We start from the raw sequence: 15,336 nt of genomic DNA, 5'->3' as shown, positions 1-15,336 counted from the left end.
AATATAATGTGAGAACATCCAATGGAGTAAATACTTTTTATTGGCACTGTTTTTCCATTTCAGATCAATATGTGTATGTATATATATATATGCATTTATAATAATTATATATGTATATATCTATATCTATACTAATAAAAGGCAAAGCCCTCACTGACTCATCACTAATTCTCCAACTTCCCGTGAAGGTAGAAGGCTGAAGTTTGGCAGGCTCATTCCTTACAAGTTACTCAACAAAAGTTAAGCAGGTTTCATTTCAAAATTCTACGCGTAACGGTCATAAATGGAACCTACTTACATACATATATACGGCCATAGCCTGCAGCTCGGTCGCCGTGTGAGGCGGAGTTGCGTCCCATCATGCGTCCCACGTAATTGAATGCCTGCCCATATAAGGCCGTCTGTCAGCAGAAATCCAATAGACACGCTGCCGCTAAATATTCGCGGGTGAAGGACTGTGCTTATGCAAACGAAGATGAGATGGTCAGGGATAGACTAGCGTTTGGCACAAACTCAGTGAAAGTGCGAGAGAAACTTTTAAGTGCCGGGTCTTAGCTAACATTAAATAAAGCTGTGAATATCACAAGATTGCATGAGATAGCACAAGCACACCTGAGAACCTTCGATGCATGTACTCCGAGCGGCTCACGTGAACTGACTGTGAACGCAGTACGCAGAGAGCAAGCAAGAGCTCCAAAGAGTGCTGAACAAAAAACGCATTACACAATTGAGAAGGCAGCAAAAGAATATGAAGCGAGTGACGCATACAACCATATCCATAAGTGCAGCTACTGCGGAAACAAAGCACGGTGTAAACCTTAAGTTTAAATTAAGTTTATAGACACACTGCCGCTGGTGTTTGTCATGCCTAAGACGAATATGATATTCGTGAGATACAAGTTTAATGAGAAGACACGAGGTATAAATGAGACTTTTGATCACTTTGTAACGGAGTTAAAATTGCTGGTGAAGGACTGTGCTTATGCAAACGAAGATGAGATGGTCAGGGATAGAATAGTGTTTGGCACAAACAAACTCAGCAAAAGTGCGAGAGAAACTTTTAAGTGCCTGGTCTGAGCTAACATTAAATAATTGCTGGTGAAGGACTGTGCTTATGCAAACGAATAGGAAAGCAAGGTGTAAAGCTTAACTTTAAATTAAGTTCATAGATACGCTGCCACTGGCATTTGTCATGCCTAAGACGAATGCGATATTCGCGAGATACAAGTTTAATGAGAGGACGCAGGGTATAAACAAGACTTTTGATCACTTTGTAACAGAGTTAAAATTGCTGGTAAAGGACTGTGCTTATGCAAACGAAGATAACTTTGAACCAGTTACTGGAATTTTTGGCAAAGAGTGGTCATTGTGTGCATGAGACAACAATATTACAAATGTGGCTTGTTGGGTAGGGTTGCAAGAAAAGAGTCACTCCCCAAGAAAGGCCACATCAGGTCTCGATTAATTTTTCAGGGTGTTTCTTTTCAATAAAGTCAAGTGTTAGGCAAGTGTCATTAAATAGTGTGGCTGCTCGATCAGCTGTAACTTTTTCAGGGTGTTTCTTTTCTTTAAAGTTTAAAACTTTTTCCCAGATTGCAAACACTTCCTTTATCTCACTTTAAGGGATAACATCCTCCGTGATACCGATTTCCTGCAGAACCTCCGTATGTTGCTGCGTCTGTAGATCCAACAAGCTCTTTGATGGCTCATATTTCGAATTTTGACTAGTAACTCAAGGCAAAAAATCAACTTAGTGATTTATCGTATCTCAAAAAACTTGTACGTTGGGGCACTTGTATCTCAAGGTACCACTGTACAGCTTACCTTCCAGAGAACGCCACACCTACAGTATAGCATAAAGGTGGTAGCATCCTTTTGTGGGGGTGTTTCTCTGCAGCATGAACTGGGGCACTTGTCAAGACAGAAGGGAAAATGGATGGGGCAAAATACCATTAAATTCTTGATGAAAACTTGTTGCCCTCTGCCAGAAAGTTGTCAATGGGAAGAAGGTTCACCTTCCATCGTGACAATGACCCAAAGCACCCAGCAAAGTTGAGCCCACAGTGGCTGAAGGAGAAAAAAGTGAATGTCCTTGCTTGGCCTAGTCAGACCCCAGACTTAAGGTCAGGTCAGGTCAGGTTGGGGAGCATGCACTGGTACAGTGTGCTGCCACACCCACCACACGACGAAACAGCTTGGGATCCTGGTTGGCAACCCCCCCAGGTAGACCGCGGTCCAGTCCCACCATCCAGAATTGACCCTCTATCTTCCGCAGCCAGGTGTTACGTGGGTGTCCCCTTGGCCTGGTTCAGCCACTTTGAGTCCTCAACAACAAGGATCCTGCAAGCCACATCACCCTCAGGGAATTGCGCCACATGGCTGTAGTGCCATAACTGATACCCGTCACAACGCACGTAATGTGCCTCATTCGGGACTCTATGAGCAACCACTCATTCAACACAAACTCAAACTAGCAGTACCCAAGGATTCTCCAAAGAGACACAGTACCATAGGAGTCCAGTCTTCGTCTCAGGCCACTGGATAGTGTCCATGTCTTGCAGCCATATAGCAAAACAGGAAGCACCAGGATTTTAAAGACTTGGGACCTTTGTCCTTTTCAATAGATATTGGGAGTGCCACACACCCCTTTCCAGCGACCTCATGACTCAACTTCAGTGTCAGCCTTGTGCTCATTAGTAAATAATGGAGTATGAAAACTGCAAAAACTAAGTCAAAAAAGAGCACTGAATGATTCCCATGTAATATACATAAATGTTTGGTGCATTCTAATAAAATAATTACCAGATTTAGTTTATTATTTCTACATTGATCCCAAAACATAAAAAACAGCTTGCTTCGCTGAGCAAGGAGTCCAGTTAAAAAAAGAACTTGGCTGGAACAAACGCCTGCAACCACAACCCGGGCATTGCATTTGGTATCTAAAGTAGCATTGTTATGTTACATTGTCATTTTTCAAGTCTGTTACAATCAGTTTTTTGGTATTTAACAGCACTTTTTGATAAAGTAATTGAAGTCTACGCATAGAGCTTCATGACCTCTAAATCCACTGCAGATTCCAGCCTGGATTATTTACAGTATATATTGTCATGATTGTCCCTCAATAAAATTGAGTTTGACACCCCTGCTTTAAATGAAGTTAATTTCCATTTTGTAATTTTATACTTGATTTAGCTCTAAAATATTTTCCTTTTTAAAAAATGCTTCAAATAAATGTTATACAGATTGAAGTGGATATTTTTTTAAAGTAGTTTTTAATGTTTCCAACCATTTACAGTCTATATTTTACATTTACTGCTTAGAAAGATTCAACGTCAGTGACTCTTGACTTTATTTTTTGAAAAAAAAAAAAAGTTAGAGCAACTTGATCGTAAATTAAAAGATACATCCATCCATCCATCCATCCATTATCCAACCCGCTACATCCATCCATCCATCCATCCATTATCCAACCCGCTATATCCTAACTACAGGGTCACAGGGGTCTGCTCGTACCAATCCCAGCCAACACAGGGCGCAAGGCAGGAAACAAAGCCCGGGCAGGGTGCCAGCCCACCGCAGGGCTAAAAGATACTATCTGAAATATTTCTAAAATACTTAAAATCTGTTTTTTCTATAGTAAAATATATTATCAAGTCATCCCACTAAAGACTTTGCCGTATTCCATCTATCATTAGTCTTCTGAACTTAATGATTGTTTATATACAACGTACTGACAAATAAGCACTGATTTGTACATTTTGACCAAGGGACATAAATATGCAAGCCAGAGGGATCAGAGTGTGCTTATTTACAAGAGTTAAAACATAAAACAGTTAAACATGTCTAGCCAATATATGTATTTTAAGTACAAGTTATTGTTAATAAAATACAAAAATAAAATACAAAATTCTCCGAGATGCATACTTTAGAAAAATAAATTTTGTAATTTAACTGGTTTGAGCAAGTTAGCTCTGCCTCTACTGCTTCCGGTTGCTGGGTTAATTTCCTAACATGTTATTTTGTGAAGTTTGCCTGTTTTCCTTGATCCAGCATTTGTCTCCTACAATTCAACACAATTCAACATGTACATTGGATGAGCGTAGGAGTTGTACCCTGTGACAGACTTGTCTTCTGTCCAAGACTTGTTCCTACCTGAATGGAAGGAAAAACTTGTTGCTCCAAATCAACTGTATCCCTATTAAGTAAAAACTGAGGTTTTAATCTTTACACCTCCAGATCTGCACCCAGTAATTTCTCAAAAACCTTCCACCATCTACACCTCTTCTCATGCATCCCTATATAATCTAGGTGTTAATTTAACTCTGAGATTTGATGCACATATCAGGTGTCTCAGTCGTTATTTTTTCCATTTAATAAATTTATCCAAGCTGGGATCCACTGTTACCGGGGCTGAGATGGAAATGCTTATCCATGCTTTCATCTCATCTCTTCTGGATTGCAGTTCCCTCTTTACCAAAGTCAAGCTGGTTTGTCTTGTCCTCAAAATGTCGAAAATGCAGCTGCAAGACTTTTAACAAGCTCACACAAATAGACCCTCATTTTTCACACTCTACATTGGATCCCAGTGGAATTTAGTTAAAAAATTTCAAAAGTTCAAAATTCTGGTTCTTACGTACAGAGCTCTGCATGGTCAAGTCCCCCAGTGTATTATGAATCACCTCCAACAGTACTCCTTGAGCTGTGCTCTTATTTTGGTTCCTCAAACCAGATTAAAGACAAGTGGGGAGGATTGCACATTTCAAGCAATTGCTCCATGGTTATTGAACAGTCTTCCACTGTCATCGAGATTAACAGAATCTATTGAACTGTTTAAGTGTCAGCTTGAAACACATCTGTTCAGATAGGCATTTGAGAAGCCTTGTTTTTATTTTGATATTTAATTTTATTCTATATTTTATGTTTTGCTATTCTGTGTTGTTTATGTTTTGATATTTCTTTTTAATCTGTGTTTTATTGTTCAGCACTTTGTGACTTCTGTCTGCAATAGGCGCTCTATAAATACATTTTTACTTACTTTTACTTTGTTTCTTTACCTTGTTCAGTAGGAATAATAGATGATGCATTGTCAGTTTAGTGTAGCAGCTTATTTTATTTACATTTTGTATTTACTTTTCTTGAATATTTTTGTGAGATCCAGATAGGCTTTACAGGACGTTACTTGAATTGCTGAATGTATATTGCAGAACTCATCTTATTCATTGCTGTTTATTCATCCATCCATTCATTCTTTTATTTTCTAATCATTCATTTGCTAATACAGATATCTTTAGGACTCTTGCTATCATAAGTTAGTTTTAAACTTTCTTTGCTCTCCCTGTGCAATTTGGAGTCTCCATTGAACCTAATATGCATATTTTGAAGGGTTAGGGGAAAACTAGACAGTGTGGAGAAAACTTAAAATGTTACTAATAGCAAACTGTCGGAGCTAATGACACTAGTTCAAACTGTAAACAGAAAGTGCCTTGACCAGGAGTAAAACCCTGGTCCCCTGGAAATATATAGCAGGAACAGTAATGACTATACTGCAATGATTAATATGTCATAACAATAGTTACAAAATGAGATGCTGAAGTTATTTTAGTATATACTGAGTATGTTTGCATTTTGTAAAACTAATTCATTTTTCAAACTTTAATCCTTTAATTTTCTAACTCATTTATCCAGTTGAGATATCAAATGTCACAGCTAATAACAATGAAAAATGACTGAATCTGTTGGAGCTGCTGATGGCAACCCCACATGGGTGATCAATTCAACGCTTTTCCTTGACTAAGTATGAAACTGAGCAACACATGTAATCTGTTGGTATACCCATTTGAAAAAAAAAATTTAAATGATGGTAATAGTATGACAATACCAATACCATGTAAAGCAACTTTGAATGGGTATCACTATGAAAGTGGAACTATACAATATAAGGTTTAGTTTTTCAAATTTCACATGTATTTTGACTAGTGTAGGCTTAGTCCACTTACCTTTGGCATTGTGCTGGTTCTGGATAATTAGTGAAGTTTCTTTCTGGGAAAATCTTATTATCATGGACAAGAAAAGTGCCGCCAATAATTACATCACCCCCAATCTGTACACCTTCTGGCTGGAGCTTTCCCAGATGGCAGCCAGGTGTGGCCGAGTTGTACATTAGTAAGCTGAACATCACAAAGGCAGCAGACAGACATTTGTTCATTCTGAGATTCTCCTTCCAAATTGGTGTGAGTGAATGGAAGTCACTACTGATAAAATTAAAGTGTACATCATCTTTTTATTCTGTAATTTAACATAGTTAAAAGCATTTTTATAGTTTAATTTTTATTTCCACCCTTAATTTTAGAAAATAATTGATTTTCCCTATTTCCAGTTTCAGAGGGGAAAATAATTTCTTTATGTACTGTAAATGATTGTTTATAAATATTATTTTTATTATTATTTTATTAAGACTATTATGTTTTAAAAGTAAAATTCAGAAATGAACAATTCACTATACATTAAAACATTAATTATTAACATTACCTTATGTTCTGTTAATACTGTCTTAGGTGATTGAAGATGTACAATCTTTAACAAATACTGCCAGGCTTTTAAGTCTGGTAGTTTTTGATTTTACATACCCAGTTGAAATTTCATCTAAATTTCAAGAACCAATTATTTCTAATAAACATTCCATCATAGGAAATTATGTGGCACCGTGACACTCAAAAGTAAAATTGATTAGGCAATATGAGTGTAAAAATAATTCTAACCTTTTGTATAATATATTAATCGCATTTGATCAACAATCTATAATTCTGTTTCCCAAATCTTGCACAATAATGGACTCTTACCTTTGAGTTTCCAAGTTGCATTAGGTGTGGAGTAAATTTTGAGATGTATGAGTACACCAAAAATAACACACAATGGTAACTGAGTATTCCTTTTCTTTAATTCAGTATAATAAATGATGAATGAAGACGTGAAAGGTTTGTCATGTGTATGCACAGATTGCTGCTATAGAATAAACCTAACAGAGATTCAAAACAGGAGCAAAAGCTTCTTTGTTATGTACGCCATTCCATTTTCTTTGTGTCAGTAGAATTGTAGTTATTGAATTTTCAGAAAGAAGCAATAATTTATACTTTAACCCCCCCTTTTTCCCAAAACCCCTCGAGTTTTAAAGCCCATCTAAATGTCAGTGCAGCGTAAATTCTTAATTTTGTTTTTCTCATGCTTACTATTGTTTCCCACCAGGTAGGCTACCATAGAGGATCTCCTGCTGTCAAGGGACGGGTGTCCATCACCTGATAAAAAGTGCTTGGAGAGTCAACTCATCCTATCTGTCAGGTAGGAAATTAATTGGGTTTTGTTTCCTTGGTCAATCTGTCTTCCTGTGTATGTGAGTGTACATGTGCATATACATAGATTTATTGTGTATATGTATGAGTATATACAGTATTGTGGATTTGTATGTATATACACAGCATATATGCAATGGATATATATATATAATATATTACATATTCATATAATACTTATATATATTAATATAAGTATTATGTATTATATACGTGTGTGTGTGTATATTTACTGTACATATCTTACAATATTTGCACAAAACCAAACCAAAAAAAACAGTCTAATAATTTTTTGAAGTAATTACTACCATAGTGTGCACCTTTAGATTGTCATATTCATTACAAACTTTTACAATGAATAGGTACTAAAATAATTGTTGTTTTCTTTATTAAATGTAACATTTTTTACATAGTTTTGTAAATGGATTGGTCCTAAAATAATAATTGTTGCCGTATAAAATGTAACAATTTTTATCATAATTTTTCAAATGGTTTGCTTTTAAAATAATTCTTTTTGCTTTATAAATTGTAACAATTTTTTTGATGCATTTTTTTTTTCAAAAATATCCACATGTATGTGCACTTTCTGGCCATGTGGCCATATTCCCAAGAGACTTTTTCATGAATATACACTAAATGCCTCCGTTTCAGTCTATGGATATGTTTACTGGCAGATATTATAATTAGGCTTCTTAAAGCAATCATGGTGTTGTTCACTCTGTTCCCTGCCGCTGAGGATTATCTTGTCACTACAGAGAGCTCTGGGAAATTTTGTTTTTTATTGAACTCAGCAATGGGAGAAGACTTTGCTTTCGATCTAAACAGGTTGTACTTTAGGGATAGGATGTTTTTTTTTTACTGTAGTATATAAAAAAACAGTGTTTGTTCAGTCAATTGTAAGATAATACCTGAAATCTCTTTTAATGCAAGTCATTGTTGAATACAATCATCCCTGAACGACAGACATAGGGGAATTTCAATTAGAGCATGTTGTACCTCTGAGCCATTTGCTTGGTAATTTCAAAATTTCCACAAATGTGTCAGTTTTGAAAAAACTTGATTCCCACATGACGTTGTTTACCAACACTTAGATGATTTTTTTCTTAGGATTACTTGTAAGGTCTGTTGTGATTGGTCTACAGTTGGTATATCTCACTTTATAAGTTCCAACAAACAAATGCCAAATAAAACAGGACTGTATGCAGAGTCAGGTGCCCTTTTTCTGTGCTCTGCGTTGTCTTTTGTTGCCTGCATTTAGACAAGTTAGATAAATAAAGTGCATAAGATTTGCCTCATTTTCATAGTGGTAATGGGGGTGGGAGGTAAAGTTATTGGGGTTGAGTTATTATTTTGATGGCATACAATGATTAATGTTTAGTAGGAGTTTATCCCAGCAGCATTTGACACCAACCATGGTTGTGAATATATTTACCTCTGCAAAAAAAAGTTCCGAAGACACTAAGGCCTCAGTTCATTTTCCATAGTACTGCTGCCACACATCAAGTCTGTGTTGCAACTGAGAGCAGATTAAAGGATGCTGACAATATTAGAACTGTTTAGACATATGGAACTTCCCTGTTTCCACCACTGTGCAGTGAAGGGTTCACCACACACCTTATATTGTACTATATGGACTTTACACAAATTTTATACACAAAAAAGTACATAGAAATGAGATCTCCAGTTTTCTCATTAAAGGATAAGTTTGGTATTTTTCAAATCATAAAGGTATTGCTTCATAATCATAGTATATTTTAATTTACCACATATAATTGTGTTCTAAAGTGAAGCATTTTTATACATTTTAAGACATAGCTTGTATGTTCTTGCATCTTACACTGGGCCTTATGGGTACACAAGTCAATTAGTGAAAGAAAAGCCTTAAATCTTGCTGAATACGTTCACCTTGAGTAAGCAAAGGCTTTGATTTAATAAAACATGCTGTCCTTGTTTATGAGGATTACTTGTATTAATGAAAGTAAACTAGAACCCATTATTTCATCAGAGATTCTTGGAACTATTTTTCTTGAGGTGAGAATGCATTTCCTGTTCACATGTCTGCTCACAGCCTCCATTGTGGGTCAAGTAATAACAGCCCTAACAAGCACCCATTGTTAAGCATATTCTGCTTGTAATCCTACTTTTGCTTCTGTAGTTCTTCTATTTCTTCAATAGGTATGTCCTGCCATGGATTGTAATAAAAGACATATGTGCACTGACATCATATGATTATTCCTGAACAGTGCTTACTTTTCGTCAATTTCATTCTGTGTTATTGTTTTACACAGTCTGTGGAGCAAGATTCATGTCAAGAGGATTTAGATTATTGAAAGTGCCAAGCCACCTGCTTGTCACAGTTTCCATGGTATGTTTTGCGAATGCACAATAAAAGCAATGAAAAAGGCAGTGTGTGCAATAGAACAGATTGAAGCGACACAAAGCAGTTATTGACTTTTTCAATGGATGATGAATCATTCTTTCTGACAATATGATAATGAAAGAACTAAGAACAACATGTTTGATTGAGTAAACTCAGTGATATTCACTGAAACCAATCATTCCATAAATACATGGTGATAATGTGCAAAATTCCTGTAGTCCCTCGTGCTGTGAAGCATAAAGGAGCTCCCCACCAAGTGTTTTGTGCAGGCACCTGTAAACTACCACTCTGTTTACATGTCCTACTAGCCATATCTTGCATGACAGTGTACAAGTACAGTTTGCATGTTAGGTAGATAAATGCCAATTGAGGTTATACTCCTGAAATGTAGGCGCCAGCGAAGAGCCAGGGGAAAAGGGTTGCCTCTGACCCTATGTGAGCAGGTGGGAGCACGTGTCGCCATATGCTGGAAGCGGCCTCTTAAATAATGAAATAAGTAATCAGTTTTGTGACTTTTTCTGTTATTACTGCCTAATTGTCTACTTAACAGGGACAATAAATTATATCGGAAAATCAACATAAAATGTTAACAGCACTTGCTGTTAACTTTCTAAGATGAATTTACACCCCTGGACAGTGAATGAAGCTGCATACTAAGATGAGCAGTGTTGTGAAATAAAATGCACAGTCCAGGCTCTTTTTAAAATGTTTTGCTTTGTGCTTTTTTCCTGCCTAAAACAACATACTGTAGATATTCTGTCTTGCAATATCCAATCTAGAGACACAGATCAATACTCTGTAGCATTTTTGGGTTGAAAAATATTTTGTATTTGGTAAATTCTATGGACTCGTGTAACTGTTAGCTCCATTATAAGCTGCAAGTACAGACAAGGAATTAAAAAAAATTTGTAAACAATACTTCCGTTTTAATTAATATATAATTTGATTATTAACATTTATCTTTGATTTGAAAAATACCAAACATATCCTTTAACTTGTTGGGAGGCTTCATTTCCTTTCTGTTTAATATTGAATTGTTTCTTAAAGGTCTTTGTGACAATAACTGCATGTTATGAAAGATGACCCACTTCAAAAACACTCAACTTTGGTGAGGGGAATAGAGTTACAATCTCATTCACTTGAGCAATATGATATCTTTCCTATGATGACTCTCCTTGATGTACTAACCTAAAATAAATTTCCTATTTAAAATTTTAAGTTCTGTATTTCTTTTTTTAAAAAAGCTCTGCATTTTCTTTTTTTGCTTCATTCATCTCCATGTCAGTCCTCAGATGACTATTGCAGTCCCTCCACAAAGCAGAGTAGTGTACAATTCATTTGTTCCATTACTGCATGACGTCTATGGTAATCAGGTTCTGCCACAACATTGTGTCCGTAAGTCACGGCACTACCTGTTAACATTGAAACAGATTTCAAATTGTATGTCCCCATGCTCACTGCAGCACATTTCACTTTTTGTGGTCACAGCTGCATCAATGTGTCAATACTATAAGCAAGGATTTAAAGATATTAATTAGGGGGAGAGAGAGGTGTACACATCTGTATTTTTTCAGCATTGTTCCCTCAGTTAAAAGTGATGAAGTCAAAACAGCTGAAATGTTTTGTCACTAACCTTATATTTCTATCATTTTATCTGATTATAAACGTGTTTGTTGCTGTCCTGGATTGGGTAAACCCTGGTGGTTAGTTTTGCTGCCATACAGTCTTTTCTGATTCATGTAAAATTGTTTAATGGAGAGTTGATTATCGCCTTATGTCATGTGCTGTCCAACTACACTTCCAATGCGCATGGTCTCTCATGAAAATAAGGCTCAGATTTGTTTCTCCTTTAAATTTATTCTCCTCCTGATAATGCCCATATCCTAAATTTGTTCAAGTCTTTTGAATCTTACTCAGTAAAATGAGTAAAATTCTGCTATCTGTTAATGATCTCCATGGAGAAGCACCTCTTTCCTCTTCCTTACCCATGTCCCACAGGCTAAGATAGTAAGAAACTGATATATCCAATTCTCGTATAGACATAGCCTGTTGTATTTATCACAGCATACTTTCTGATATTGGGGACTTTTGTTAAGAATTTGTCCAAGCTCCTTCTACCTTTTCTATTTCAGATGGCAATTATTAAAATGAGTATTTTCCCTTTTATAACATTATCAGCTCAGTGTTACCTCACTGTGCCCCAGAACTGGCTCAAAGATAACTCAAATCATTTCTGACTTCTTACGGAATGGCAAAAGACCGTCTTTTAAACATTCCAGTTTAATACGATATAGACAGAGTGCAGGACTGTCCCTCTCTGACTTTGAATTCGATCACCGGGCATTTATGTTGTACTCTGTTTAACTCTGGCTTTGTTGCTCTACCCATACACCTGCATGGCACCTTTTGGAATCTAATTTGTCTGCCTATCTCCCATTGCAATATGTAGTGTTAATATTGTTAAAGCAAAAGTTTCCTTTAGGGCCTGCACTTTCTTGTACTGTTGATTTGTGGCATTATGTGGAGAAACTCTTGCCCCTGTTGTTAAATGGCATACCTGTACTCTCATTTTTTGTAACCCTATCCTCTCATTAGAGTCTCTTAATAGTCTTGTTTTCCATTTTCACATTTCATCCTTATTCTTTTATTTGCAACTCTGATCAGTGTTCAGGGGTATGTGGAATATTTTTCTGATCCTGTTTGGAGTTCACATTTGCAGTAGTGTACAGTTCTGATCACCATGGTACAATAAAGACATGGCAGCACTTGGAGCCTTCCAGAGGAGAGCAACCAAGTGCATCTCATTACTTAAGGGCATATCCTACTTGGACAGATTCAGAGAATTAAACATGTTTAGTCTCAAGCAGAGGAGCCTGGTGGGGACCTAATCCAGGTATTTAAAATCTTCAAAGGCATCGATAAAGTAGATTCAGCAGTATTCTTTCAGCTTTTCACTGTCTTATTACCTCTCTCTACTCTTACCGGTAAAAATCTAATTTCTTTTAGAAACCTTAAAAATGTCTGTCTATCTATCCTTGCTGGATCCATTTCTGATCTTCTTCTGTCTTCCCCATTCCATCAACACTAGATAGTCTTGTTGACAGTTATAGCTCAGCCCTTCATTCAGCACTAGATAAAATCGGTCCTTTTAAAGCATAAGGAGGTGTGCTTTAAGCACTCATCTCCATGGTACAATTTAGAATTATGGTCCAAGAAAGTAGCTGGTCAGTGCCTTGACAGAATGTCACATAAGACTGGCCTGACCATGCTCATCCAGGCTTTCTCTGACCACCAAAAAGCTTACAGGGATGCATTAACCTCAGCGAAGAACATGCATTATGGTAGAATAATAGAAAGTGGCCATGATAACCTGAGGGTTTTGTTCTCTGTAGTTAATAAACTACTTCCGCCAGCATCTAGCCCAATTATTTCCTCTATTGAAGTCTGTGAAAAATTCCTCCACTTTTTCTGAAATAAAATTAAAGATCTAAATAATACAACTAACATAAATATCCATAATCTGTTCTTCCCACTCCATCTGCTCCTTTTATAAATTCTTACCAGTCACATCTGCATTTGTTAAAGACTTTCTCCATAAGATGAGGTTGACTACCTGCATACTGGACCCCATCCCCACCACACTTCTTAAGTATTGCCTTCATGCCATAATCCCAACTGTTATGACAATAATAAATACATCCCTTGACACTAGCTTTGTGCAAGCTACTTTTAAAATCGCTTTTGTATCCCCAATATTAAAAATGTCTGGTTTTGATGCTGACAGTCTTAACAATTTTCAGACTATTTCTCACCTTTTCTGTCAAAAGTTCTTGAGCGTGTTGTAGCCTCTCAACTCACCAATTACTTAACCTCTATTAAACTGATGGACCCCTTTCAGTCTGGTTTCAGGGCACAGCATAGCTTTGAAACCAGCTCTGCTTTGGGTAAGAAGTGATTTGCTTATGGCAGCAGACTTTGGATGAACCAGCCTATCAATTCTGTTAGACTTCAGTGCAGCATTTGACACTGTCAGACTTGACACTCTACTGTCCAGAATGGAGAACATGATGGGTATCTCTGGCACTGCCGTCCAGTGGTTCAAGTCCTATCTGACTGATAGGTAAGAGTTTGTTAGTCATGGCACCAGCAGGTCCAGCTCAATGCCAATCACACAAGGAGTTCCTCAGGGCTCTGTCCTCGGCACTCTGCTCTTCTGTATCTGTATGCTTCCCCCTGGCCATGTCATTCATAGCTGTGGACTGGGTTATCATTTTTATGCGGATGATACTCAACTTTATTTTGGTGTTAAAAGCAAAACTTCATCAGAGCTTTCTCAGCTCCCAACTTGCCTTAGTGAAATTAAAACCTGGATGGAGCAGAACTCTATAAAACTAAATTGCAACTAAACTGAGCTCCTGCAAATAGGCACTAAAGCACAATTTAACAAAATGAGCACCTTCTTAGTCATTCTTGGCAGTGGAGATCTCATCAGACCTTTTTCTAATGCAAGAAATCTTGGTATCATTTTTGATTCCTCCTTTTCTTACTCCACACACATAAACCAAATTAAGAAACTTTCTTACTTTCATCTCTGTGACATATCCCGTGTTCGCTCATTCCTCTCCTTTTCTAATTCTGAGAAACTTGTGCATGCTTTTATTACATCCCACATCAATTATTGTAACTCCCTACTGGCAGGTGTCCCTTCTAATCTTCTATCACACTCCAGCTGATTCAAAACTCTTCTGCACAAGGCCTTACACAAACCAGCAACAGCAAGCACATAACATCCATCCTGCTTCACCTTCACTGGCTTCCTGTGTCTTAAAAAATTTAATGTAAAATTTTATTATTAGCTTACAAAGCTTTAAACGGCCTTGAGTCGGACTACATCAGTGACCTTCTCCATTACTCTGCACCTGTTTGCCCACTAAGGTCCTCTAATTCTGGGAGTCTTGTTTGTACCCCAGGCTAACCTGCACTCTATGAATAACAGGGCCTTTGGCTGTATAGTACCCAGACTTTGGAATGATCACCCCAAATTAATTAGATCTACTGACTCCATTTATTCCTTTAAAAAATAACTTAAAACTCATCTTTTCAGGACGGCTTTTAACTTAACCTAACACTCTGCCCATTCTTTCAGTTTACCTCTTTGTCCAGATACTCAGGATAATTTGTGCGTGCATGTGTTGTACCACAAATGACGTTATTTGTTCACAATTTTCTTTTAGTATTGAATATAGTATTTTACTCTGGTTTATTGTCTCTTACTTTATTTTATGCTTTGTATCTCTATGCAGAAATATTTGTACCTAATGTTATATGTACTCTGCTGTTCAAATAAGTGTCTTGAGCATGGGAAAGGTGCTATTTAAATAAAATGTATTATTTTTAATAAGGAAGAATCTCATACTCAGGAATATCAGTTGAAATTGTGGGGAAGTGCATTTCAAACTGAAGCCATAAAGCACTTCTTTAGAGTGTGGGACTCATCTACGAAGACTTCCTTTAAAGAGAATCAGAATGAGATGTTGGGACAGCTTAGCTAAACAAATAGGTTTGAAGGACTGAATGGTCTCCTCTCGTTTGTCAAATGTCTTATTTTTC

The 15,336-nt window shown here is 36.8% G+C and overlaps 1 protein-coding gene across 1 annotated transcript in view; it reads right to left on the bottom strand.

Annotated features, from left to right (window-relative positions):
- Window positions 1-6,205, bottom strand: part of LOC120526462 (extracellular calcium-sensing receptor-like) — a 47,947-nt gene extending 41,742 nt beyond the window's left edge. The window contains exon 1 of the mRNA XM_039749628.1: window positions 5,997-6,205. Within this exon, the coding sequence (XP_039605562.1) occupies window positions 5,997-6,205 (209 nt within the window). The remainder of the gene's footprint in view (window positions 1-5,996) is intronic.
- Between the last annotated feature and the right edge of the window lie 9,131 nt (window positions 6,206-15,336).

This window comes from Polypterus senegalus, chromosome 3, assembly GCF_016835505.1.
Source record: "Polypterus senegalus isolate Bchr_013 chromosome 3, ASM1683550v1, whole genome shotgun sequence".
NCBI classification, from domain to species: Eukaryota; Metazoa; Chordata; class Cladistia; order Polypteriformes; family Polypteridae; genus Polypterus; species Polypterus senegalus.
Note: the sequence above shows the minus strand (reverse complement) of the source record. Positions and strands in the feature narration are given on the sequence as shown.